Source organism: Xylocopa sonorina, unplaced genomic scaffold (genome assembly GCF_050948175.1).
Source record: "Xylocopa sonorina isolate GNS202 unplaced genomic scaffold, iyXylSono1_principal scaffold0635, whole genome shotgun sequence".
Classification (NCBI taxonomy): Eukaryota; Metazoa; Arthropoda; class Insecta; order Hymenoptera; family Apidae; genus Xylocopa; species Xylocopa sonorina.
The window spans coordinates 16,719-41,505 of record NW_027490706.1 but is presented as its reverse complement, the minus strand read 5'-3'; the positions used below and the strand labels follow the sequence as shown (position 1 = coordinate 41,505).

The 24,787-nt window shown below is 38.9% G+C and overlaps 3 protein-coding genes across 6 annotated transcripts; 1 reads left to right on the top strand and 2 right to left on the bottom strand.

Annotated features, from left to right (window-relative positions):
* Positions 1 to 3,269: 3,269 nt before the first annotated feature.
* LOC143432526 (putative sodium/potassium/calcium exchanger CG1090) lies at positions 3,270 to 7,724 on the bottom strand. Of its 2 annotated transcripts, XM_076909189.1 has the most exons (10): positions 6,936 to 7,724; positions 6,735 to 6,812; positions 5,990 to 6,424; positions 5,677 to 5,905; positions 5,080 to 5,192; positions 4,839 to 5,014; positions 4,541 to 4,767; positions 4,168 to 4,476; positions 3,834 to 4,067; positions 3,270 to 3,728 (listed from the first exon to the last, which is right to left on the bottom strand). In XM_076909189.1, the coding sequence occupies exons 2-10, from the start codon at positions 6,756 to 6,758 to the stop codon at positions 3,529 to 3,531; spliced, it is 1,947 nt and encodes a 648-aa protein (XP_076765304.1). In that variant the 5' UTR covers positions 6,759 to 6,812; positions 6,936 to 7,724; the 3' UTR covers positions 3,270 to 3,528. The 2 variants fall into 2 exon arrangements, with proteins under 2 accessions (XP_076765304.1, XP_076765306.1); XM_076909191.1 differs by lacking the exon at positions 6,936 to 7,724 and having other exon boundaries at positions 4,168 to 4,473; positions 6,735 to 6,833.
* A 639-nt stretch (positions 7,725 to 8,363) lies between these two features.
* Positions 8,364 to 9,700, bottom strand: Ttc1 (Tetratricopeptide repeat domain 1). The gene is made up of 4 exons (XM_076909188.1): positions 9,250 to 9,700; positions 8,995 to 9,171; positions 8,738 to 8,920; positions 8,364 to 8,663 (listed from the first exon to the last, which is right to left on the bottom strand). Exons 1-4 carry the CDS (start codon positions 9,550 to 9,552, stop codon positions 8,484 to 8,486), a joined length of 843 nt encoding a protein of 280 aa, XP_076765303.1. The 5' UTR covers positions 9,553 to 9,700; the 3' UTR covers positions 8,364 to 8,483.
* Positions 9,701 to 10,743: 1,043 nt separating this feature from the next.
* Tk (tachykinin) lies at positions 10,744 to 23,857 on the top strand. Of its 3 annotated transcripts, XM_076909186.1 has the most exons (8): positions 13,228 to 13,260; positions 22,066 to 22,252; positions 22,373 to 22,466; positions 22,545 to 22,639; positions 22,718 to 22,972; positions 23,085 to 23,301; positions 23,403 to 23,613; positions 23,725 to 23,857. In XM_076909186.1, the coding sequence occupies exons 2-7, from the start codon at positions 22,067 to 22,069 to the stop codon at positions 23,582 to 23,584; spliced, it is 1,029 nt and encodes a 342-aa protein (XP_076765301.1). In that variant the 5' UTR covers positions 13,228 to 13,260; position 22,066; the 3' UTR covers positions 23,585 to 23,613; positions 23,725 to 23,857. The 3 variants fall into 3 exon arrangements, with proteins under 3 accessions (XP_076765300.1, XP_076765301.1, XP_076765299.1); XM_076909185.1 differs by lacking the exon at positions 13,228 to 13,260 and adding an exon at positions 10,744 to 10,969 and having other exon boundaries at positions 22,373 to 22,639; XM_076909184.1 differs by having other exon boundaries at positions 22,373 to 22,639.
* The last annotated feature ends 930 nt before the right edge of the window (positions 23,858 to 24,787 follow it).

Here is a 24,787-nt window from a genome sequence, read left to right as displayed (position 1 = left end):
TCCGTCGCTACTTTTTATCTCTTTGCTGCGCGGAACAGCTGAAACGAGACAATGAACATTTTTCGGACGTTCCCTCTCGGAAATGGCAGGTGTACGAACGTATGTCACGGACATATATCGACTCAACGAAAAGGCCCGAAATATCGCGCGCACAGGAAGAAGAACAAACGATTTATAATCATCGAATCCTATCGTTAAGCTAAACGCATACATACATATATATATATAGTATGTATATTTGTATAATAATATATAAGTACGTACCGAATATAATGTGTATTTATGCATGTGTGTGCGTGTTGCGTATATGTAGGTATATATGCGCGCGTACGTATATTACATCGCAATATAAAATCTATAGTCATAGTAATCAACAATTAATCTCTGCTCAATTGATATCGATTGAACGTCGCGTTGAAGTTTCGGTTGTTCAATTTTTTTCTTCGCAGTTATACAACATTGCGCCGTAACGAATACCTTCGAATCAAATTTTCGTTGGCTCATTGCCCGAAAATTGGTGAACGACAAATAGGGACGAAGGACGGGTAAATAGATTTCATTAATCGTACATAGAATGCACGAATAGCATCGCATATTGACTCTCATTTATGAGCTACATCTATTATAAGGGCACCCAAGAATTGATCGAAGTTACACACTAAAGTCTTCTCAGTCTAAACATCTAATCTACTAATCGCTACTAATAGATCGTTGGTGGTATTCTCTTCGATTGACTATATTTATACCAATTTTCGGGCGTTGACGTCCATCAACGGCATAGCGTACAGCCAGCCATGAGACGTATACAAAAACATGCAATTGGGGGATGGAAAGGAATTCGGATTTCTACGACACGAGAGCATGGAAATCGCTATTTCCCTTTTTTTCGTAAATATAATCGCCCTCAGTGAAATGGCTGCAAAATTTTACTGGTTACCCTAGTAATCTATTTGGCCCGTTTCTCGCGCAATAATTTATAATAAATTTTACATATAACTACAAGTCGTACAAGTCGATAAACTTAACCATTGTCTTCTTGTTAACGTAACACGAATATTATCTTTGCACGTTCCAACAACCTCGATTCTCGCTGCGATTCTGTGATGATCAAACACGCTTTAAACCATTCGCGTCTCCGTTTCTCGTACGAACCAGAAAAATTAACTGCTCCGTACTTGCGTAAATTCTGAATGCAATCGAATCTCGAACGCGATACCTGATATTGCACAAATATAGCTTGCAGTTGATAAGATGATAGCAGAGCAGTTTGTTCAAGTGTACTTTAAATGAGCAAATATCTTTCAGAAAAATCACTAGTACGTTCATATGTATTAGAAACTTTGTCTCATTTGAGACGCGAAAGAAATAAATGTCGTTAGTAGCGTATTCGAGATTTACTCTATACACCGTAATGTAAGCGTGTTCGAGATGCGATCCTGTTGGTACCCACCCTAATCGCTGACCACATTTTCAATGCGTGTGTTCATATGAAAAACACTTGGTTTCCGTTTTTCATCGATCGATCAAATACTTGGTAAAATTGCAGCGTGTGTGTGTGTGTGTGTGTGTGTGTGCGTGTGTGTATAACCGTAACTTTAATCGATTCGATCGATGGACCGAACATATTACGATATTCATAATGCTAAATATCAGTGTACATCCGCTTGAAGCACCTAATAATATATTATAGTTGTAACAAATAAAGTTGCGAACAAACACGTAGAACGTTCGGTAATCGTATAAATCTAAGTATCTTCATACGACACTGTATGTACTTACACATACAATATCTAATGTGTATATATATATAGCTATAACTATGTATAACGTCTATTCGTCTGCTGCACGTGCACGCGTACAGTACCTGCGTTTGTATACGCTTCGCGTATATAAACATGATCAATACAACACGCGTATACATGCATAAAATACGCGTTTACACTAAAACGTCTGCGCGACCTTTGCGATCTGTCGACGGGCTATGGTTCGTTCAAATGCAGTAGTTTGATAAATATATTACATCATACTTTTTTCTACGCAAGCACGCACGCACGCGGTACGCGATAAACAGGATTCAAGTACATGCGTGTACATGACAAATCGCGAACGCGAATACGTCTTGTTTTCCATTTGATTAGCACACGTTCAATTGACACAACATATGTCGGCGCGCTGAAACTAACCGATTCATCATTTACGTTCAATGACAACACAACAAACAGATCAAAGGTGTTTTGGAAAAGAAAGAAAACCGATCGTTACTATTCCTGGTACATCGATCTCAAGAACCGCGCAGAGTTATGTTGTAGATACTTTCATCGGATAAGGCTGCGTTAATTATTGTCTCTTTTATTTTTGCTCGCGTTCGTTGAAGATTTACCCTCGTACAATTCTCATCTTCTTCCATCGATTTCAATTTCACCACGAACCGATCATTCAAAACACTTGCCTTTCCTTAACTGAACCAATTTCACTGGACAATTTTGAACTCGTGCACGCTACTATATATACATTTATTCAAATGTAAAGAAAAAGAGACAATAAAGTGAAAATATTGTCACGAGTACATGTAACAAATATCATACATTGGGAGGAAGATCGATTAAAAGAATCAGTAATGAAAGAATCAAGAATATCAGTGAGGATGAAAGGAGAACAGGAAAAGCGATTTTATGTAAAACGGAAGCAAAATACAACATCAACTTTCAACAAGAAAGTACCACGATACGAGTGGAGATTAGCTGAAGAGCCAGCTGAAGATGAACAGGTTTGAAGAAGCAAAAGCTTAAAAGAAATGTCTCCAAAGAATGCCATCGATCGCATATCGTAATGCGTTTTTTCAGGCGAAATCGAAACAGGATTTAATCGATTAAAACGATTGTCCAAGCCCATCGGCGTGTAACGTTTCACGCGCATCGACCAATCGAAGCAAAACAGACGAGCCGATTCGATCGATCGATTAGCTCTATGTTATTACCGATTTTAGATTAGTATCTAGTACTCGACAGTCACTCGTCTATTAATACTGATAAATGTATTGTCCGTTTAAGTGGTTCCAAACATGCAAGCACGATAATCAGCTTACCTTCCGCGATAACGCTCGATCGATTTTATAGAAACAGTAGAGTGGAAGCGAGATATTGCGTTTTGAGATGGAGCTAAATTGAATTCTGCAGTCTTTTCTCCTTGTCACTGCAATCTTCCCCTCTTCAACGTTTCGTTCTAGTTTTGGACTCGAGCAGAAATTAGAGTAAGGACGCAAAAGCAAGAGCAAGAACAGGAACAGGAACAGGAACGAGAAACAAGGAAATAGTGTATAGGAAAAAAGAACGAGAAAAGAATGAAAGGAGATGGAAGGAGCAGAAGGAAGAAGAGTACGATGCAGTTCTCCGCGCAATCTTCCATTATGCTTTAGCAGCGTGGCACGTGTACAATAGAACGAGATCGAGTGCAACGAGATCGTTTTCAATAAGCGTATAGCTGCCACGCTTTCGCTGCAGTCCGTGTCTCTAATTGGATCGTGTTCGTTTAGAACAAGCTGAAGCATACCGGAGGATTCATTTCGCCAAAAACGTTCAACTCGTAAAGGGAGGCAAACGTTATGAACACCAAGTACCAAAGCATCAATATCATACCATACCGTCGATCCAGTTTCCAGCCGTTCAAGTGAGTCGCAACCACCAGGAATATTACCGTCGACAGCAACGACACCGTCGAGTATGTCAAACCTGCCGGTTACGGTAACCAAGAAGACAGACAGTTTTTACTACGTTCGCCAATTTCGTTCTCGCGACTCGAGTGAGAATAAATAAAAAGGTGTCACTCGATCTTACCTCGACTGGTGACGTTCACATGCGAACCGGGTTGTATCATCGCAGTTTGTATAAACCATGGAAGCCCGAGACAAACTAATATATCGAAGACATTACTGCCGACCGCATTGCTCACCGCCATATCACCAAGCCCTTCCTTTATCACCGCCAGCGAGGAGAGTGCGTCAGGTACGCTGACACCAGCAGCGACGAAGGTCAAGCCCATCACCGTGTCGGGTATACCGAGAGTACTACCTATGGACAAACGTAATGCGTTTGGTAATTACGCATACAGAGTGTCGTTCTATGGAAATATTACGGAAGGTAACGGAACGCGGTCGTCAGTCTCGCTTACCTATAATCGTGATCATCCATACCATAATATAGCTATAAAAACTGATCCAAACCATCGAGACGCAAAAGGTAAAAGGATACCAGTTGCGAAACTTTTCTTGCCGACAATCTGGCATGGTTGCACGGCACATAAAGTGAATCGGATAAACGAGACCCCAAGTGAATAAAGTCCATTTGCTAGCATCGATAGGCTTCTCTAACGGCGACACCTCGTTCGGATCTGGCTCTTTCGCTTTATAATACTCCGGCTGTTTCGGGGCTGGCGGCTCGTTCGTTTCTGATACGATACCACCACCTACCGTTTCCCCTGCTGAAGTAAACAAACGAACGATCAATCGTTGCGTATTCGATAAATACGCGGGGCTTGAGTTTACCTTCGTGCGTTTTAAACTGATCCGTAACAGGTGAACTCGGCCCGGTATAGGACAAACGATCTTCTTGCAACGATCTGTAACTAACCAGAGCGCTTTCCTCCGCTGGTTCGTCGTCCTTTGGTAGAAATGGTATATTGTACGATTTCGCCCAACGTTCCAATCTGGCGTTGAACGACAACGCGATACAGTATACACCGTACATAATCAACATGAACAAGGATTCCATCCTGAAAGCAGTATGTTCGTGCGTGCGTTTACGTGCGTATCGCAAAATATTCATATAAAAGAGTTCCGTTACCATGATATCGATTCATTGTAAATTGTGCCGAGCATCACCAGAATCGATATAGCGTAGAAGAAACAATCACGACAAAGTGGCCACCAATTCAACTTTGACACTGTTGTCGTGCAAAGCCCGCAAATCGATATCACGAACATTATGTTGAAAACCGCGCTCCCGATCACACCGCTCACCTACGATTACATTAACCGTTCGTTATTCTCGTAACGTATCGTCTGCATAGATCTCGTATACTTACTCCGATATCATCCTTGGCAAAGAAAACACCGATCACCACGGTAGCCAATTCCGGAGCCGAAGAACCGGCAGCCATAAAAGTTGCTCCAGCAACGTCCGGTGATAATCTTAGTTCTGCGTGCAAAACATTCAATCGATCAAACACTTTTTCTTTTCTATTTTCTTCTTCTTCTCTTTCTCCGCCTCCTCCTCCTCCTCCTCCTCCTCCTCCTCCTCCTGCTCCCTGTCCTCTTTCTCTTCTTCTCCTTCTTCATTTCGTTCGCCATTTTCGAATAGAGCTATACACTCCACATTATTGGAAATCTATTATTTTTATGCAGATGAATTTCGGAACATAGACTGCACGTCATCTGTACGAACATGATACGGACTCGCGGAATAGATACGGCTATGTACCACGGATCACACGTCGATTACGGTTTCTCGACTACCCGCTTTTATAACGTAACAAGTTTCCGTAACGTTAACGTATTCAGAATTTTGTTTCTTTTCAATTATCATTTTCCGAACCGATCGAATAAGCAGTGTCAAAAAATGGCATGGGAAACGAGGGAAAGAGATAAAAGTTTGATTAAGAAAAAAAACAATTGTCTCTTACCTTCGCAAATTCTATCCAAACTGGAGACAAAGTAATCGTCGCAAACAATAGCAAGGCCCAGGAATGTGTAAATCGCGACCAAAATATGAATGATCAGTCCACCGTGTTTCCTAGCTTCCGGGCCCATCAATGGTCGCGGAAACTGTTCGATAGCTGGCGGTGAACAATTTTCCCTTCGGGGTCTCCACGTTGCACGTTCGTACCTCATCGTAGTCGTTACTGGGATCACCTACAATCTCGAATAACCGATATTTATTTAAGCATTAATCACAATCGAGCTTGATCGATTCGTTGTCGCGTTAACAGTGCTCACCGTTGTACTTCTTGGTATGTTCTTCGTTAAAGTCGTCGCGATTTCTTTCTTCGGACTAGGCGCTTTCGTTTGCGACTCTTCCCTTGGCTGTTCACGTAAATTCTCCGATTTTTCTTCATTCGTTATCGTTGTCTGTTGCCGCGTCCTCGATTCGGCTTTCTCCGCCTTTTCTCTCGTTACGGTGTCCTTTGACAGCAACGTTTTCTTCTTTGCGTTCATTTGTTGTTCGATGTTCATCTCTGTCTCGTCAGCGAACGATTCCGGGTTAGAGTACGTGGTGATTTCTTTTGTCGGTTCCGTAGTACTCGGTTGCGTAAACGGTTCCTTTTCGACTGATACTTCCGTAGCGGTGATGTACTGAGCCAACATGTACACGAGAAAGAGTCCGATACGTAAAGACCACCACCACCTTTTGCATCGAGAAATAGTTTTCAACTACGAAACAGATGAAATATTATATAATATAAATATAAATATATAAATATATATTACACTTTTTGGTATATTTGAGGAGACACAGGTGTGGGAGAAAAGAAAAACGGGATTCCCTTCCGAATCGTTACTCTATATTTATCTATTTTCGCGTACCGATGATATGTGATATGACGTGATATTATTTAGAAGAAAAGATTTAAAACAAAATACTCGTAAAAATGACCCAATTTTACGGTCATGGCAATCGGTTAAACTATAAGTAGGGATCAACGACGGACAGACGTGTGCTATAATTTACAATACGGCTTACCTGTTTTTCCGAAACGTTACACATTATTCACCAGAGTATTCGACGTCACTCTCGCCTTTCACCCTTCTTAGAGACCCACTTACACAGCCGTATATATATGTATATACATATATATATGTATATACATATATATATATATATATATATATATATATATATATATATATATATATATTAAGAGATCGAAGGCACTTGATTTACCTTTACACTCGACTGCATGCAAATTTTCGCTTCTGTCGTGCGTAAGAAAATCTCGCTGTCGAGTGTTAGGCTGCCGTCGATATCGTTGCTGCGCTCTTAAAATCTCGTTGTCGTTGTCCTTTCCCCAACTGTTGTTCAACAACAACCGGATTGTATATTTTTACAAAATTGAGATAAACTTTATCACTGTGTCGTACTCGAATTATTGATTTGCATAAAAGTCGTGTGTTACGGTGTGTTTGCGCGACACGTAGGCGTCACCTTCTTGGTTACGTAGGTGTCGTGCTTACTGAACCACCCTCGAGTTAATACGACGTCCGATAACGTTGTACCACTTTAACGTTGACGCGAAGGTCATCCTCATACCATCATAAGAAACGTTTCAGTAATTTACCTAAATCAAACAAATCTTTACACGATGCTATCACATCCCTTGATCTTGTCTTTATTTTTTGCCCTCTCCTTGTTTCCTCGTCCCCCGATAATATCGCTTCGGTCCAATATTCTGTTTCGATTCTTCAATTATTCTTCTTACTTTACTTTACGTTCCTTTGTATGTCCTGTCTGAACTTCACCGTAACATGCACCTACTTTTCAACGCGCTGAACGTTTATGCATGTACGAGATAACGTTACCTAAACGTACATATACGCTGTTCGCTTTAACGATCTTTTCTTGCACGTAACCGATGTAACGTTTAACGTTGACCGCCGCACAACTGCGAACACTGTTCACTACGTTTCTGATCCTCGCGAATGGAACCTCCCTTCATAGCGTCTGTCCTCTTTGCAAACCGGCGCCACCCTTTACTCTTTCTTTCTCTTTCTTTCTCTCACGCTTTCTACACCGACACAAGCCGTCTGATTTACACACATGCGCGTACAGGACTTATCCCCTCCTATATAAATGCACACACGCTCGCCACACGCAAACGGTTCTCCCCTTTTCCCTTTGACCTTCTTTGAAATTTTCTTTGCTGCTAAATGTATCACGTGGAAATGCGTGTGCGCCTAGACAAAAAAAAAAAAAAAAACTAACGTTAAAGGAACAAAAAAAACAACAAAACTGACGGCGATTGAATAAATCGTGTCGAAACTTTAACAGACTATATAGATAACTGTAACAAACAGGGACAAGCGTGATTAAATGCCAAGTAAGATGAATTTAGGGACGAAAGGGCTTAATTCGTATTTCTTTCTTCTTTCCCTCGATAAACGTGAACAATAACATGCATCACGTACAAACTGATCGTAAAACTGATCATAATATCGTGAGTTATACAAACAATGTTTAAGATTGTCAAGATGCGTCAATCTAGAACGAAAGAAGCCAACTTCGTGTCGTGATAAATCGGACAGTTCTATTTTTGAGGTTGCCGTAAAAACGTCGATCTAATATATTTTTCTAAATATGCATATATACGTATCGTAATGCTTAGATTTTTATTATAACAAGCATTCGAATAGAATTTACATAAAGTACTTATAAATATTTCGCGACAAGCTTTCAATGTTCATTTATATGCAACGTACACCTACGGTTAACGTATTAACTAGGATTCTGATGAAATTTCACTGAATAACCACCGCTGTTGGGATCCTTTTGTAGTTCGAAATTATTTGTGGAAAGACCGAAAGGTTTCAAAACCATATTTCCCAAATCCTTCAGTTTTCCAAGCATTTCTGTCTTTAGTTTTTCATTCCTTTCATTAATCAACGGAGGTAGTCTCTACAGAAAAAACATTTAACATACCAATATTGCAAATATTACAAAAGGTAATGAGATTGTTTCCCATTAATTACCCGAACCGCATAATTTGCTTCCGTGTGACTAGAATCAAACGTTAGGACTTTTTTATAGTCTTCCAAAGCTTCATCTAGTTTCTCTTCCTGTTCGTACAATTGAGCTCTTCTAATGTACGCTTTTACATAACCAGGATTCAATTCTATAGCCTTTGTACAATCTGCTATCGCAGATTCCCTTTCCTGCTTAAGTAGTACCACATTAAGTAAATAGTACAATTTGATTAAAAATCTTTAAATATAAACAGCAATATTACCAAACACTTTAATTTTGCAGCAGCTCTGTTGGCATACAAAATGGATCTCTCTTTGCTATAGGCTAATGGACAAGTTTGTATTCCCAATGTGTACATAGATATCGCCTCTTTATACTCTCCGCTTTTAAAATAATCATTCCCCTTATTCTTATGTTTCTCCGCATCGTCTCTAAGCCTCTGAAAATACACAGATTCCGAATGGTACCAATCGATCAGTTTATTATTATAGTTGTTATAGTTGAACGATATACAAACTTCTTTATCAGATTCAGAGAGGTTTAATTCTCTATCCTTCAGCAACTCTTCGTCTATAAACTCTGTTGAACGATCTCCAGCGTATTCATCCTCCGTTTCACGCTCTTCGTTGCCACTACTTATTTCTACATGCTCGTTCGAATTGTCCAATTGGTTGCTGGTTCTCACAGCCTTTGATTTCGCCGTACTGACATTCGATGCCGAGTAGTTTTCATCTATTCTGATGCAAGAACTTTCTAGATCTTTCGTAAGTTCCTCGATGATCTGTTCGTTCGTTTTTAAATCTTCGGATCTGTTCTCCATCGCGTACTCTTATTCTTTTACCTTTACCTAAGGCTATATCTTTACGCCTTATCCAACCGACTGTACTTACACTGAAAGATTAAATAAGGTTAACTACAACATCATCTACACCAAGCAGACAACTAGACTAAACCTCTTGTCATTCTATGTAAATTTGGACGCCGTTTACAATTCACGTTGATGTTTCTACGAGCCTCGTACACTCGCCGCTAGAGAGCACTACTTACCGTGCACCAAAATAATTTTAAACTCACTTACCATGGAAGTTTCCGTTTATCGGTAGTAACGCCACCAATATTTCGTTTCTTTAACACACTTTTACCGTAAATATTTGCTATTTTTTATCAAAACTTATTTATTTTTATCTGCATCTACAATTATCACAACAGAGAAGGTACGGAAGGTGTGTTCAATAAGATTTACGGAATCTCTTTGATCGATCAGCACTGCATATACTTAAAAATTAGAAAAATTAAGAACAGATGGAAGGGAAAAAACAGAAAGCGTCCATTCTATTATTTATTTCGTATAATTCCATATTACTATTATTATATTTTCTGATATATACGTCGATCTGATAAACTATTTTTCAAAGTTCTTTATTTTCGATGGACACGCTGTGTGAATGACACAGAGATTATTCCATAAACTGTTTCTTAGTCCTTTTCGTTCTTAAATATTCTTTGTCGGATCTCGAATTTTGCGGATGGCTAACATTTCGTTTTACATACTTTGTCGATGCTTGATACTTGATACATCGTCTTAACCTGCTTTTTAAATCTTTCCAAGTCTAATAACGTCTTCTGAGTCTAAGTTGATCGATGGAAATTATTTCATTAGCAGATAAGTATACTCGAATAACATGCAAGGAGGAAAAATGTATTGTTCGTACGTGTATAGAAGAATAAGAGTAAACTTTATTTCGCTTGGAAACGTACGGATGAATGCACGTACGACTGTTGTACGTGCTGTGGTCTCATGCTTACCAGCCCTTCTTTAGAACGAAGTGAACAAAAGACGGTAGCCACCAAAGTAAAAGTTCATTCGATCAACGATACTAACGAACAAAACTCATTTTAAAAGAAATCAGCTCGATCGTTAATAAAAACATACATTTAAACGCAATTAAGTGATAGTTAATACACTCTTGTACACGTGTATAGTTAGATGAAAGTAGTTATCTAGTGGAGTGAAATTTGATTCGACCCGATCGCTTTACTTCCGTCCCGAAGATAACAGGATCTCGTGCGATAAGCTGCGTTTCCAAGAGGAACGGAACAAATAAGGATTCTCGTTTGGTACAGCCTGCGGCTTTTCTTCTTCATCAAGCTTGATCAGTCAGTGCACAATTTCTTCGATAAGAAGAGGAACAGTCCTTCGTTTAGAGTGTCGCCCGAAGCGAGTTTTACGTACACGCGTAACTATGTTATACATTATATATGTGTATCACATACGTACATACATATATATCGGAACCTCGTCCTTTATATACCCTGGGTACAATTGTACCGATGTGTACGTGTACCGTCTATGCACGATTCAGCTCGATTCAATTCCAACGATTAACCTCAAAATGTACAACTACAATGTACCTTTAAAAATAACGTTAACCGATTATCGCGGCACCCGTCTCGTTCAGTCCTCGCCTGGTAGGTAATCCGATAATATGACGACGAAATATTGCTTGACTTATGCTCATTTCAGCCGTACTCTAGTACAGCGTAAAATTATCCGTTGCACGCATATTTACGCATACTTTTACATCATACAACTCCTTAAAATGATGAACTCCTTCTTTTGTTGAAGAAAGGAGAAACACACAAAAGGTAGCATACACGACGGTTGGCATAAAGTATCCGTGGACAACATACGTACTAAACGGGGACGGTTGTCCAAAGACGAGTCTCATATTTGTACACGGTTTTAGTCAGTTTCGTGCAACTAATATCTTTGTATGCAAAAAGTAATGATATTTTCAATAACGGATGATGCGACACTCTGACAGTAGACATAAATGTTCGACTCGAAATTATGCTGTGAAAGAATCATGGAATGTGCGGGCAGTACTCGCAAGGGTGTATTTTTCTTCTTGGAAGATAGTAACGGCGCGCAAGCATGGTAGATCGACCGTGTAACTAATACCAGTTTCCTCTTTTATAAACTGCTTTATAGCAAACGTTCTCAAGCAACTCCACGGAAATACTATCGTTTTTCAAGTTTCTCTCGTCCCTTGCCTTTTCTCTCCCCCTCCCTTTTCTTTTCTTTTCTTTTCTTTTTTTCTTCCTGAACAATTCTTTCGTAATCTCCATCCGAACAATTAGATTTTACGCTGACATATACACAATGAATTGTTGATTTGTATAGTATTCCGGTAAAACAGACGAGCATATTGTTGAATTATTTTCCCAGGGATGAAATTTTTTCTATTCGGATCTATTATAGATAAATAATTATTACTGTCAAAAATAGGGTAGATAAGCGCAACGAAACGATCGCGCCTTTAAAAAGTATTAATGCGATACGTCTGTTCTACGATTTCGTCGAAAACTAAGTTATCTGTTTGCACGATTTTGCTTATCTATCGAACAATATGTTCATTTCGTTCAAATGAACATTATCCAAATATGGGGTAATACGTATGCATTATGATATACAGCTGTACGTATTTATATTTTGAATTGTGGGATAGGTAACTTTCCAGATAGACAGGGATATGTCTATTATCTATACAGTACCTTTCTTACTTTTATCACCGACGTACACACAGATCAGCAGCGTCGACAGAACTCGGTCGACTTTGATAGAAAAGTAAAAATCATTCGGTTAATTTTTCAATTTTCAATCTCTTATTATAGTTATTCGATATACCTACATACGTACGTATACATTTACACGTTATATACGTATGTATATGAACATACTTGTCGCAACTTGTTATTAACCGTGCTAATAGCGTAGAATGTAGAGGGAATATAAACTACGCGCAATATCGTTTCATAACATTGTTGCTAGCAACCTTATCTTACTTTGTACCGTTTTCCATCGAAGTCGATTCAATTGCAAAGACGATAACGTAAGTATTCGTGTAACGTGTTACCATTTAATCAAATAAATACGAATGCCGTAGCGTAGATACCGTCTATATTGTAGTAAAGAAATAATTATAGTGAAGGTTTAACGAGATAACGAGAAACGTAGAAATTGAGAAAAATATTTTTCGTTCTCGCATAATTTAAGCTAGCGGAAGTATCTCTGGTCGATATTCTATCGGTATATCGATGAAAGTGGGTGGCGAAGGTAAAACAAAAGACGAAGGAAGCAAAGAACAGAAGAACGAGCAGAGGTGAAATCAGTGGTCATCCAAATACATATTATGTATTCAAGGTAGCTACAAGTTTCTTCAAGATATTTACGACTGAAAGGGGTAGGGGGTTAGATTCTATCCCCAACGGTGGTGCAAGCTTCGGTCTCTCATTGGTCCCACCGATTCATGACGTCACTACGCCGGCCTATGTACTTATAAGGTGAAGCACGCGGGGCGTCCGTTCATCCAGTTCGTCGTTGTCCGTCAGGTTGAGCAGGTGGTATCTTTGAATCACCCCCGTTGTCCTCCCGTAAATCAACGAATTCTTAGATCGAGCCGATCATCGGTGAACAGCTTACTATTCACTACCTGTTGGAAACACGTTGGCTATTCATTCACGAAAGGTAAACAGTTACATTTGTCTGTACGTTTCTCACGATTTATTTCAAGATTTCTTCCTTCCAATGGAAAAGTTGTTTCGTATGTTACACGTTATTAAAATATGTTGAATGTTATTATTATCCTAGCTACATGCACGTGCACTCGGTTACGTACATTTTTACCTGCGTTCGTTAATGTCAACAATTCCTTTACAGGGTGTCATTCATCAATCATTGAGTAATTCACAGTATTTCCATAGCACTCTTATCCGTTTTTGTATGGACCGCAACCCAGTCTTTCTCGTAGACAGGCATAGGTCGTATAACAACGATCAACATTTATTTAACCAAATAAAACTCAGTATCAAGTTCTTGTGGATCGTATCTGCTCTTCTGTTATTATCCTTTCATTTCTCTTTCTTTGCCGATTTTTAAATAACAAACTCTGAGTTTTTATATGCACTTGACCTTTGCGAGCTATCACATATGTATATACTTTTATAGACCCTTATACGCGCGCGCACGCAGCACCCCCCCCCCCCCCGCGGCTCCCTCCGTCCCAGAAAAAACGCATGTTCCTTAAAAAGATAAGAACTGAAAAAAGATTTTCTTAGAAAATTGCACGCATCATTGTCGGCGTACCTCTTCACGTCCTCCTCTCGCTATTATTCATAAATCTTGCTCTTGCTGCTGATATATCGTGAAAACAATTTCAGTAACGCGTACAGATTTGCGTATGCATATGCGTAGAAAGAATAATGTATCTATCGCAACCAAGGACAATTGCTCGGTATTCGTTCGAAGATTTCAAAAGTTTAATTACAAACAGGTTCGGCTATCTTTGAATCCGCGTATCGGTAAGTGTCTTACTTTAAACGTCCAACACCTACGTTTTTCCGGTACCTACCTATATCCACGCGTTATCTAACATTTTGAATGTTACTATTAACCAGCAACAGCATTCGTTATGAAGGAAAAACACGCGACTCTTGTATACTTACTCACCTGATTAATGCACATAATCTAAAGGAGTTTACCTTTCTCAGCATGTACACAGAGTGACATTAACGATTTCACATTTTCTTTCTATCGACCTTTCTTCACACTGTTCACATTGATTCTTTTTTTTTTTCATTCATTTTCATTCAGAAATGATACACGAGTACACGATTCGATCGTGCCTTTATTTTTTTTTTTTTCGTTTCCAAAACTGATTCTTTAACGAAAAGCGGAAACGAGAAACGTCAATGCGCGCAAAGTGTCTAATTGCGTTATACGTATCTGCGGTCAAAAGATAAAGACCCGGGAAAATGACCTGTTTGTCCTAGACAGAATCACATCAGGGGAGATAATCACCTAGCGGCCAGGAAGATCAAGATTTAATTAAAACTTTTCCACGATACGAGTTGCATGTACATATAACACGGTGCAATCACGGAAGTTTGCAAGATATCGGTTGTAACAATGAGCTAACATTACTTGATTATGAGCCTCTTTTATTTTACATCTTATTCCTGTGATTACCATAAAACATTTTATCAGAGAATTTAGCGAACAATTCTCTTAGGCTGGAATTAACTTTAACGCTACTTGTTCTGTTTACAGTTTCGTATTAAATAATAAGAGAAACACGAAACACTTACTTTACTTTTATTTTTAACGCAATCTCTCCCTCCTGATTACCATACTTTTCGGTTGTTATAACAATCATTCATACAATCGGTTAGTAACTTACGTAATCAATCGTTCGAAATTTGAAACAAACCAGATTTGAACAGAAGTGGTATAAACTTAATAAGTTTGCATAGGGTTGAAGTGTTGATGCTGAATTTCAAAGAAAGCGTTTCGAACAAATATATTACATTAAACATTGAAACGTTCTAAACGAATTAAAGAAGGGGAAAATTAAAACGAATCGAGAGTCGTTGCTGCTGGGTAGAAAAAATCAATTTTTGTTCTTCTTTCGATAAACTTCCCATTTAATAGAACCGCAATGAAAGTTAAACGGAAATTGTTAAAGGGGTGATTTTCATAGTCGATTGGAAGCTCGTTAGAAATTTACACGGTAAATCGACGATCAACTATATAGACCCTAGGCAGCTACAGTTTTAATGATTTTAATCCGTAATCTGGCTAAAGAGGGAGTTTTATCATCGTGGGTTAGCCGATTGCTAAGCCATTTGTAATTGGACAGTTATCCGCTATTTCTTGGACGAGCGAATCTAAAATTGCGGCACACTCGCAATAATACAGACCATACAGTTCGATATTACGAAAACTATACAACAGATGTACAATAAACACGCGTAATCGCAAACGCGTTTCTGCGGCATCTAAGGTTTGCTGTATTGACTGCTGAAGAAACAAATTTATTTTTTACTTCGTTTAATCTTTCCAAGATGGAAAGTGTTGCGCGCGAAAAGAGTTTTTTGCTCGTTCCACCATTCGGTCGCTGTATTATGCGAATGAAATCAAACATAACGCATGTAAAAGCTCGTAGCTCTTAAAACTTTTATCCTTGAGAGGAAGAAAAAAAGGTTTCAGATCACATTGAAACACTTTTTTCTTAGAAATAACCGCTATTGAATTTCGTCGAGCAATTTTCCGCTACAATCGGTTCGTCTTTAATCGTAATAACATTTACTTTACTATATAATTATTTGTGGATTCTACGATTGCTATGTCAAACGCAACATCAAGTTTTTCATTTATAATTTCAATCGTAATCAATCGTAACGTAAAAGCGAAAACTAATGAAAATTAACTCTGAGAATTTTAATCGTATTCTATACACGTGTATCCATTGTGTACAACTACCGGTGTGTACAAGCGACATTTCGACGCGGGGTACCGAAACAAAAGAAGGTATAAAGTAGCGCTCATTTACATCCGGGCGTCGTAACGAATACTTTGCAATACCACACCGTTATCCTTTTCCTAATCTATATTACTTCGTGTTCACTGTAGCAGAATGATTTCGGCAATTACGATTATCGGTAGAATTTCAACCGTCTAGTAATATTTTACCGTGTACGAAAAGCTTTAGAAAAAGAACCGTGACAATTATAAGATGCGGCGTATCTGCTAAATGCGTAGGTATATGGCAAGCGTTCCGATGAAAACACCGCAAAAGATTAAAACGCGCCGATATAGCGAATGCAACGCCATTGAAACGCACAGGTCCGAGGGTTCAACTCGCAACTCGCAACGGTAAATCGTAATTTGTTCCAACAGCTTGTTCTTTTACAGTAGATAAGAGAAAGATTTAGAGGTACCTTCTTTTGTCGTCGTAGCCACCATCGCGGTGACTGGCAACTAGAGAACCGACGTTGTATCCACACACGCACAGCACACCTATATTCTCGAAATTATATCGATCGAAAAGGAAAGTGAATAGATCCAATTAATAAGGCCACCGTGGCCACCTAACAATTAGACACGAATCATTCGCATTTTTCCGAATAAATTGCACGCGTTGCCTGAAATTGATGGTAAATATATAAATACGATCATTTTCACCGTTGTCCTTTTCCGCTTTACCCATCGACAATGTTCACTTTCGTTTCATACGGACTTTTGCTTTCCCTCGCGACGCTAAACATCACAGTATATCCTATTTATCTACTTACTGTGAAACGCGCTTATATCCACGCGTATACGATAATATTTTGTGTCCGCTGTTTATTTTTTTTTGCCCTCTTCTTCTCTTCGTAAGTCTCACTTGTATAACACAAATCACTCGTGTATGCGCATTCGTATCTCGAATGTTATCTGATATTTTGATCATCTTTGTTCTTCTCGACAATGTTCAGCAACAATCTAATTTTCAATGCTATAGAGAATCGTGCTTTGAAATCACAGAATCCTGTAGCACCGTGCGGCACGACACGCGATACGACATCCGAATGTCGGATAACGAAGATCCTTACCGGTCAAAGCATCTACGTCTATATAACAATCGGCCGGCTGTTTTTCTGTTTAACAAGTAATCGCGTGTGTTCGTGCGTGTGCGCATGGCTCGATGTATAGATAGATATCCATACGTAAAACAACAAATAAACTTATCGAACGTATCGAGATATTTCTAATTACATAATACATATGATAGTATCGTTAAATTTTGAAAGCACAGCATGGCGGTAAATAAATATATCGAGCTTTTTCGTCACTTTTTAGACTGTTCGTTTCTTTCTGTATTTCTGTAAATGGGAACTGAGCGACACGACAGAACGCGACGCGACAGAACGCGACACTATATACACGTAAGCTCGCAATCGATACCAAAGTCGATATAACGCGTGACAATCAGCTGTAATTAATAATTAATACCCCAAGTAATTACGAGGAATGGCACAACCAAGCTGAACCGATGGTAAGTGCGATGCTTGTCAACGGTCATATAGTATACATATAGCATGTTCATCTATGTTCGCATACACATATTATACGATGTTCATTAATAGCTGCCGTAATCTCGGGGCTGTACCGAACGAATAAATATCGGCCGACGATTCAAGGCTGTAAAACTGCAACGACACAAGACCGTGCGAATCTGGAATATGAAACTTTAAAATTGCTTTCATCGATCGTCATTTCACGACGATACGCAACACTTGGCAGTTGTTGCCAAGTTTATGCGGTACATCTGCAGATCATTTCTGGTTGATCAAAAGCATACGATTAGTATCGATTTTAAGGAACAAACGGGACAAGCTTCTCGTACTCGCATGCACGTGCGTGATCGGTATGCGTTTCATGTATATGTATGTACATGTATCTATCATCTTATTCGAAAGAACGAATAGGTATGTATCTACATAAGTACTTACTTGCATAGCTATCGGATTAATGAAAAATTTCATGCAGTCGGTCCATGAGACTGAAAAACAAACGAGAAAAAGGAAATGGATGTGCAATGGCATGCGTGTCAGAATAACAATGTATGGATGGGATGAAAATTCTTATATCCATAAGAATGCATATCCATGCATCGTAGCATCTTTTACCCGGTACGCTTATTGTCATTTTTATTGAGAAAGGGTTCAGAGGCAAGATACGATTTTTAAATGAAACCGTGGCAACAACTTTTGCATATGCGTTATCTACTAGCGGTTATTCTTTAAAAGGTTCTAAATTGAGTATGCGTAACGAGTAGGTACGTAAAAGCATGCTGTTTATTGATTTATCTCCCGATACGCATTAAACAGCCAAGTTTTTTTTGTTACCGATTTAAATTTATAAACGATACAAGATAATACGCGGGTGATGAAAGAAATTACGACGTTAAACTGTAAAGCTTGTACAAGTAATCGCTCTGGTAATGGTTCGAGCTTCGAAGGAGAGGGCGTTAAGGTTTGTTAAGGTAGGTAATCGAGTATTCGATCGTTTAACACTACAAGAAACACAATTTAACAAACACCGAAGCAATAGCGCTCGTCTCGACTTATGCAATGACTTTGCAATTTAGTATGCAATCTCTAGTTTATTCGATTAGCTCGGTTACTTCCTTCCCAGAGGTTACTTTCGTGGGAGGGGGGGGGGGGGCAATGTCGCGTCGTAATAGCAGTAGCAGCAGCAGCAACAACATATTTTTTCGTTGGTTATTGACTCTTGGTAAAACGTGATTAACCGATTAAAATATACTACTGTATTTTCGAAAGAGACAAATCTTATCACTCGTTCTCTCCTACATTGGAACACTTACTTTATACTGTTTCATCGATAACAGAAGCAAATCGATCGCCGATTTCTATTCCGATCAGTCCACGATGACTACTCTCTGAACTCCCTCGTCTTTACCGTTACGTCACCTGTAACCCATACAAACACGTCGTACAATTCGTATCTATTCGTTGATCGGAAACGGAAAACCATGCTTCTTAAAGTTTTTTTTTTGTTTGAAACTCGGCTGTTATCGTTGTTGTTGTTGTTGGAAAATTTCATCGACGACACGGCTATTCTTCTACGAATCAAGATCGTCCTTGATTGCTTTCCACGTTCATTGGACACATTGCAAACGATGCTCGGAACAAGCAGAGGTATCGACGTTTCGAGGACAAAGACAATACTTGGGCCGGTATACCATTTGCAACGTTTCTCCTTTTTCTACTTTGCCTACGCCTTTGCGAAAGCAACCTAACCTAGCTGTCGTGGTTTGTCGCCTACTTACGTGTTTACATGATACTTGTCGTTTTCTTCTTCTCTTCCTTCCTTCCTTCCTTTCTTCCTACCTTCTATCCGCTCTCATTGTTGTTCTTTCTTCGTTTTCCTCCGTACCCTACCTCTCTGTTTGTACATATAACGTCTCCGCATTGTTTTTGCAACATACAATTTGTTCGTCGGCCGTTCGTTAAACTGTTTATCCTTCCCTTAGATCGAAGGAAGCTAGCTTTTCATCCGATCTTTAACTTCGAGCGTCGCTTATGTACCTGGAATGAAAATCAAACGATTTATTTGTTCCGTGATTACAATGGATCTCTTTATACTTTGAACGTAAGCTTTGATCAATATCCATGACTAAAGACGGGGTGTATTAAATCGATGTTTCTCTTTCGTATCATCGTCTTTAATCGGTTCCGTCTTTAGTAATCGACATCGATAGTTTTTTTCCTTCTTCCCCTTCCGATTCTTAATAAACTCTCGCAACGGACAATCTCGAAACTGTGATACGAGATCGTGTCGTATTGCAAATCAGCGATAAAAACGAATCCCCTTTCACGTATCGCTGACATTTTTTTCTCCTATTTTGTTGATTCCTCTTCACAGAAGCGTACCCTTTGATTTAAAACCGACAAACGAACCGCAAAGGCAATCACTGTAAACAATATCTTTCCACTCGGTAGTAATTAACGGCACGCGTTTAACAGTTAGCATTTCTCGTATCCGAACACCACGACGACAGCAAAAGTGTATAATACGTGTAAAGAAAAAAAGAAAACCGGAATGAACATAAACCCGATCGTCTATATTCGTCAACGATGAGAATAAATTCAACGGCTTTGGTAGAAAGATTGTTCGAATGTTGTGAAGAGCGCAGAGGAAACGCTCGTTTATTTGTGCTCCTCTTGACGTTCACATCACCGACACACGCACGTACGAACAAAAAAAGAGACCCTTCTCTGATCCTCGTAATCATGCAATGAAACATGACAGACAATTACTTTAGAAATTTCTTCATCGACGACACTCTCGAAAGGATTAGCGATTTTAAGGAAGATCTTCAAAAGTTCGTCGAAACACGATCGATTGAAATTGCAACGATGCTTGCCGTGTGTGGTTTTTTTTACTGGATTCAACGATACATTTCAATATAACCATGTCATACACAAGAACGAAGGCTAACGGAGTTACTTATTGCGGCACGTATGTAAAAGATTGTGCTCCTTTCTAAATTGTCGTTGACTTTCTCCGTCCATTTCGCACCGGTTGTCTTCCTTTCGCGACCGATACCGCTTTTAAAGCAAAACTGTATCGTTCCAACCGCGAGAGATCTTTAAGACACGCGTTCGAACAACTCTGTCCTCGATACAAATAGTTGAAGTACAAGTCGAACAAATTAGCTCAATACGAATACACGCGATCACGCGATCCTTTATGAAATATGTAGATATGCATTTTGCATTGCCTGATTTTTCTGAAATTAGGTTACCGAAAGGAATCGCAACGAGGACAATACGTATAGGTATCTCTTCGACGAAATAACACGAAAGAGCGAACAACCGGGTCTACTAATGAAACCTTTGCCGTATCGTAAGGGAGAATCCGATTATTGTTACCTTAAAAAGATCATTGGACCGATTATCATATACTTTTTATTTCAGGACATGCACCACCGTGCATGGGTCCAATTAACAAGTTCCTATTAAATGAAATTATTACTAACCGTAGAAACACGTGTCACTTTTACTTAATGCCATATGGGACACCGCACGATGTGCTTATTATTTCTTGTTCTTTTACTCGTTTCATTTAAGAACGAACGTACAAAAAAAGAACATTCATCGAATCTGATCATCTGATCAACGAACGAATGGAGCGATTGATGAAAATAAGGAGGATAGAGTCAACGGTAAAAGTAGAGGTGGAACGATAAAAGTAAAGGGTCATCTTTGGCTTTCTCGTCGCGATAGCGTTACCATTAGCAATGTAACGCACAAGATTGATTACCAGGTTAGGAGGAAAACAGCAACGATTCTTCGTACTGATATCTACGTGTTCTCTTGCTTGTACGTCCCCCTCCCTATCTCCACTTTTCACCACTGCCCTTCTTTTTTTTTTCTTCTATCCTTCGTAACCTTACCACTACTACTTTCATCTTGCGCACCTCTCGATCTCGACCCTTCGTGGTTCGTCCCCCTTCAACCTCGATGCGCAGCTGTAAATTGCAAAGCTGCTCACCGTTCAGTGAACGTGGCTATTTCTGTTTCACCTTCGTTCGAAGAAAAAAAAAATCATCTCCAATAGGTAGCTATATCGAATGTAATGTATACGTGTATACTGCCAATTTTTTTTTACCGATCAATTTAAAATCGATCCTCAGATGATTTATCTCTCGTGTGTTAAACGAATTGTACCGATAACAAGCATTTAGGGGTACCAAAGTGTCCCATGGATCCCTTCTTACTCTCATATTTCAAACGATGCTTGTACACAATGAAACGACCAAGAATGTTTCTTTTTTTTTATATACACTCGTTAAAGTAGAAACACGCAACCACGTTACCGAAGCACGAAAGAAAAGAAATTTTAGATTATTCGATTGATTACCAAATGAGCAAATTAACAAATAGTATGCCTGTATATAATATATCTGTTCGTTCTTTGTTCCAGGATGATCGTTCGTTCCATTGTTTTACTGGTGGCATCGATCACGCTTGTATTTGCCCAACAGTCACATTCGGGCAATTTTTTCGATAAACGTGGCACCGGAGAGTTGTTTCAAGGAATGCGTGGAACGAGGAGTTTTGCCTTATCGAGTTCAGAAGATCTTTTAAAACGTGCACCAATGGGTTTTCAAGTAAACTATCTTATCTATTGTCGTAACATTAAATACCTTCACTCCCTTCCGTTAAAAAATTGTCTTCATCTTTCAACGATTGCTCCACGTTATGCAAACCACGTTATTGTTCATGTATAGGGTACGCGCGGAAAGAAAAGTTCGATAATCGGTGATGTCGAAAACGAAGTGTTTCCGGATTCGATGGATAAACGTGCACCAATGGGATTTCAAGGTACGAGAGGTAAAAAAGATTATCCAGTTAGCAATTTTGTTAACGGCTACGAGAAAAGAGCGCCCATGGGTTTTCAAGGTACAAGAGGCAAAAAGGCCTTGTCAGAAGATGAATATTACAAACGTGCACCAATGGGATTCCAAGGGATGAGAGGCAAAAAATCACTCGGACAGGTAAACGAATAGGAACATTGGAAAATTATTTGAAAAGTGAAAATGAATTATTTAAGATGTTGCCGTTTCCTTGTGCAGATCTTCGATGACATCGAAGGGAGGACAGCAGCGAGGTTTCACGATTCAGCGGGCAAACGCATGTACTCGATCGACTATCCGGATTACGGAAGAACATCATCGTCGATAGATAGATATCGAAATTTTCTAGATAAGAGCGAATTTTTAAGAGAATGGAAGAAAAGAGCTCCAATGGGATTTCAAGGAATGAGGGGTAAAAAAACGACTTTCGACACGCTAGACGAATTCGATAAACGGGGCATTATAAGTTTTCACGTGAGTAAACGTGAACACATTCCGATTCAATAACATTTGTATTCCACTTTTATCGCACGCGTATAATATACTAGAAAAGGAGGAAAATTGGATACACGTGGAAACTTTTCAGGAAGCGCAGGATACAAACGATACGCTGGACAATTATTTAGATTATTCAAACAGTCCAGTTAGTTACGAAAAAAGGAGTATGGACTTTCAAGATACAGGAGGCGATTCGTTTAAAAGGGCTCGTATGGGTTTTCACGGAATGAGAGGCAAAAGGGAAGCTACAGAAATATACGAATACAATTCGAGCAGTGCGAAAACGCCAATGGATGATTATCAAGGTATAATATAACACGTATGAATGTTGTTACGGTGTAACGGAAAGAGGTTACAACGAAACGAGATACCTTATTAGTCTAAGTAACTACGTTGCTCGAAGCAGGCACAAACAACCAGGGGAAAAGTTTACCCGTGTATAAAGTTGAAAAACGATCACCCTACAGATATCTCGGGGCACGAGGTAAAAAAAATCCGCGATGGGAGTTTCGCGGAAAATTTGTAGGCGTAAGAGGGAAGAAGTCATCGATTGTAAACGGTATAGGACGAAAACAAGCTGTCTTCTAAAATGTGTTTCAATAACATCGAAATGATAGGTAAGAATAAAAATGTTGGTATATATTATCGGGTAATGTAAGATTTTGCTTAATCTATTTAAGCGTGGTGATAATTTAGCGAAAATTTTAATTTTTCTCTCCCAATTGCAGGTATTTAGACACAAAACCAATGGTTTCGATGGTAGCAACATTAGCAACAATAATAACGGAAAGAACCACATCGTTTCGAGATATTAGTATCATCGCGTGAAAGCGTGTACGTGTAGCTGTGCCAGTTGACAGCTACGAAACACGTATTACCCAGCAACCGGCTATTTTGCGTTTTTACTAATGCATCTTGTATCTACATCTCGTAATAATTGTTTCTCATCTTTCAACAATTTTCTCTCCAACAGTTATCGTATGTTCATTCATACACCTACGGTTATACGTGGTGAACCGTATACTCGATACACATTGTTCACCGATTTATGGTTATCTATTTATTTTTTTTGTTTTTGTTTGTTTTCTCCTTCCATTTTTGTATATCTCTGTATGCACCTATACACAAACACAAGCACACGTATATGTACATGCAATTTAAGCCGTACAACAATGAAGCATTAAGTTACAAGCTTAGTTATACAGAGGCTGTACCGAATAGCGAGCAAAACAACTTCATTCTAGTAAAGATTTAAGTGCTTTTCATGAAAATGTGATTACAACAATAAATTTGAAGAATATATAACCGAGGGAAAGGAAAAAAAGGATTGATAACAAATATTTATTACTACGCTTCCTAAACTATAGATATCTACGTTAAATTGCGTAAACTGCCTGTATACCATTTATGTAGAGCCAAACAAGAACAGGGATTATCTGTGTTACTGTTTTACGGCATTTGCTTTCGACAATGATGTTGCTCTCTAAATAAGAACAGAATTTGTACATAAGAAGGACGGACAGCACAACGTGTAATCGACAATCGCTGCCCCAAGAAACAACTACTACCATGGAAAAATACGGTTAACCGGCGATCGATAAACCATAAAACCATAAAAATAGTCATAAAAATAAATAATAAAAGTAGAATAAAACAAGAAATCACTGTTCAGTAACATCTAATTTACATTAACTCTGAAATTACCGTTCCTCTCTTGTTAATTATGTGATGAAAGAAACCGCGTGTTAATTAATTAATAGCCCCAACAAGGAAACCATTATGATTATTCAC

What these genes read in the sequence shown, in the direction of transcription:
- LOC143432526 (XM_076909189.1), bottom strand. Translation starts at nt 6,758, where the DNA reads ATGTGTAACGTTTCGGAAAAACAG. An exon ending in TACAATGAATCGATATCATG is followed by an intron (nt 4,768 to 4,838) that starts GTAACGGAACTC and finishes TACTGCTTTCAG; the next exon opens with GATGGAATCCTTGTTCATGT. An exon ending in ATGGATGATCACGATTATAG is followed by an intron (nt 4,068 to 4,167) that starts GTAAGCGAGACT and finishes GTTTGTCCATAG; the next exon opens with GTAGTACTCTCGGTATACCC.
- Ttc1 (XM_076909188.1), bottom strand. Translation starts at nt 9,552, where the DNA reads ATGGAGAACAGATCCGAAGATTTAAAAACGAACGAACAGATCATCGAG. An exon ending in CTGCAAAATTAAAGTGTTTG is followed by an intron (nt 8,921 to 8,994) that starts GTAATATTGCTG and finishes CTACTTAAGCAG; the next exon opens with GAAAGGGAATCTGCGATAGC. An exon ending in AAGCAAATTATGCGGTTCGG is followed by an intron (nt 8,664 to 8,737) that starts GTAATTAATGGG and finishes TTTTTTCTGTAG; the next exon opens with AGACTACCTCCGTTGATTAA.
- Tk (XM_076909185.1), top strand. Translation starts at nt 22,067, where the DNA reads ATGATCGTTCGTTCCATTGTTTTACTGGTGGCATCGATCACGCTTGTA. An exon ending in GGGGCATTATAAGTTTTCAC is followed by an intron (nt 22,973 to 23,084) that starts GTGAGTAAACGT and finishes GAAACTTTTCAG; the next exon opens with GAAGCGCAGGATACAAACGA. An exon ending in GCCAATGGATGATTATCAAG is followed by an intron (nt 23,302 to 23,402) that starts GTATAATATAAC and finishes TGCTCGAAGCAG; the next exon opens with GCACAAACAACCAGGGGAAA.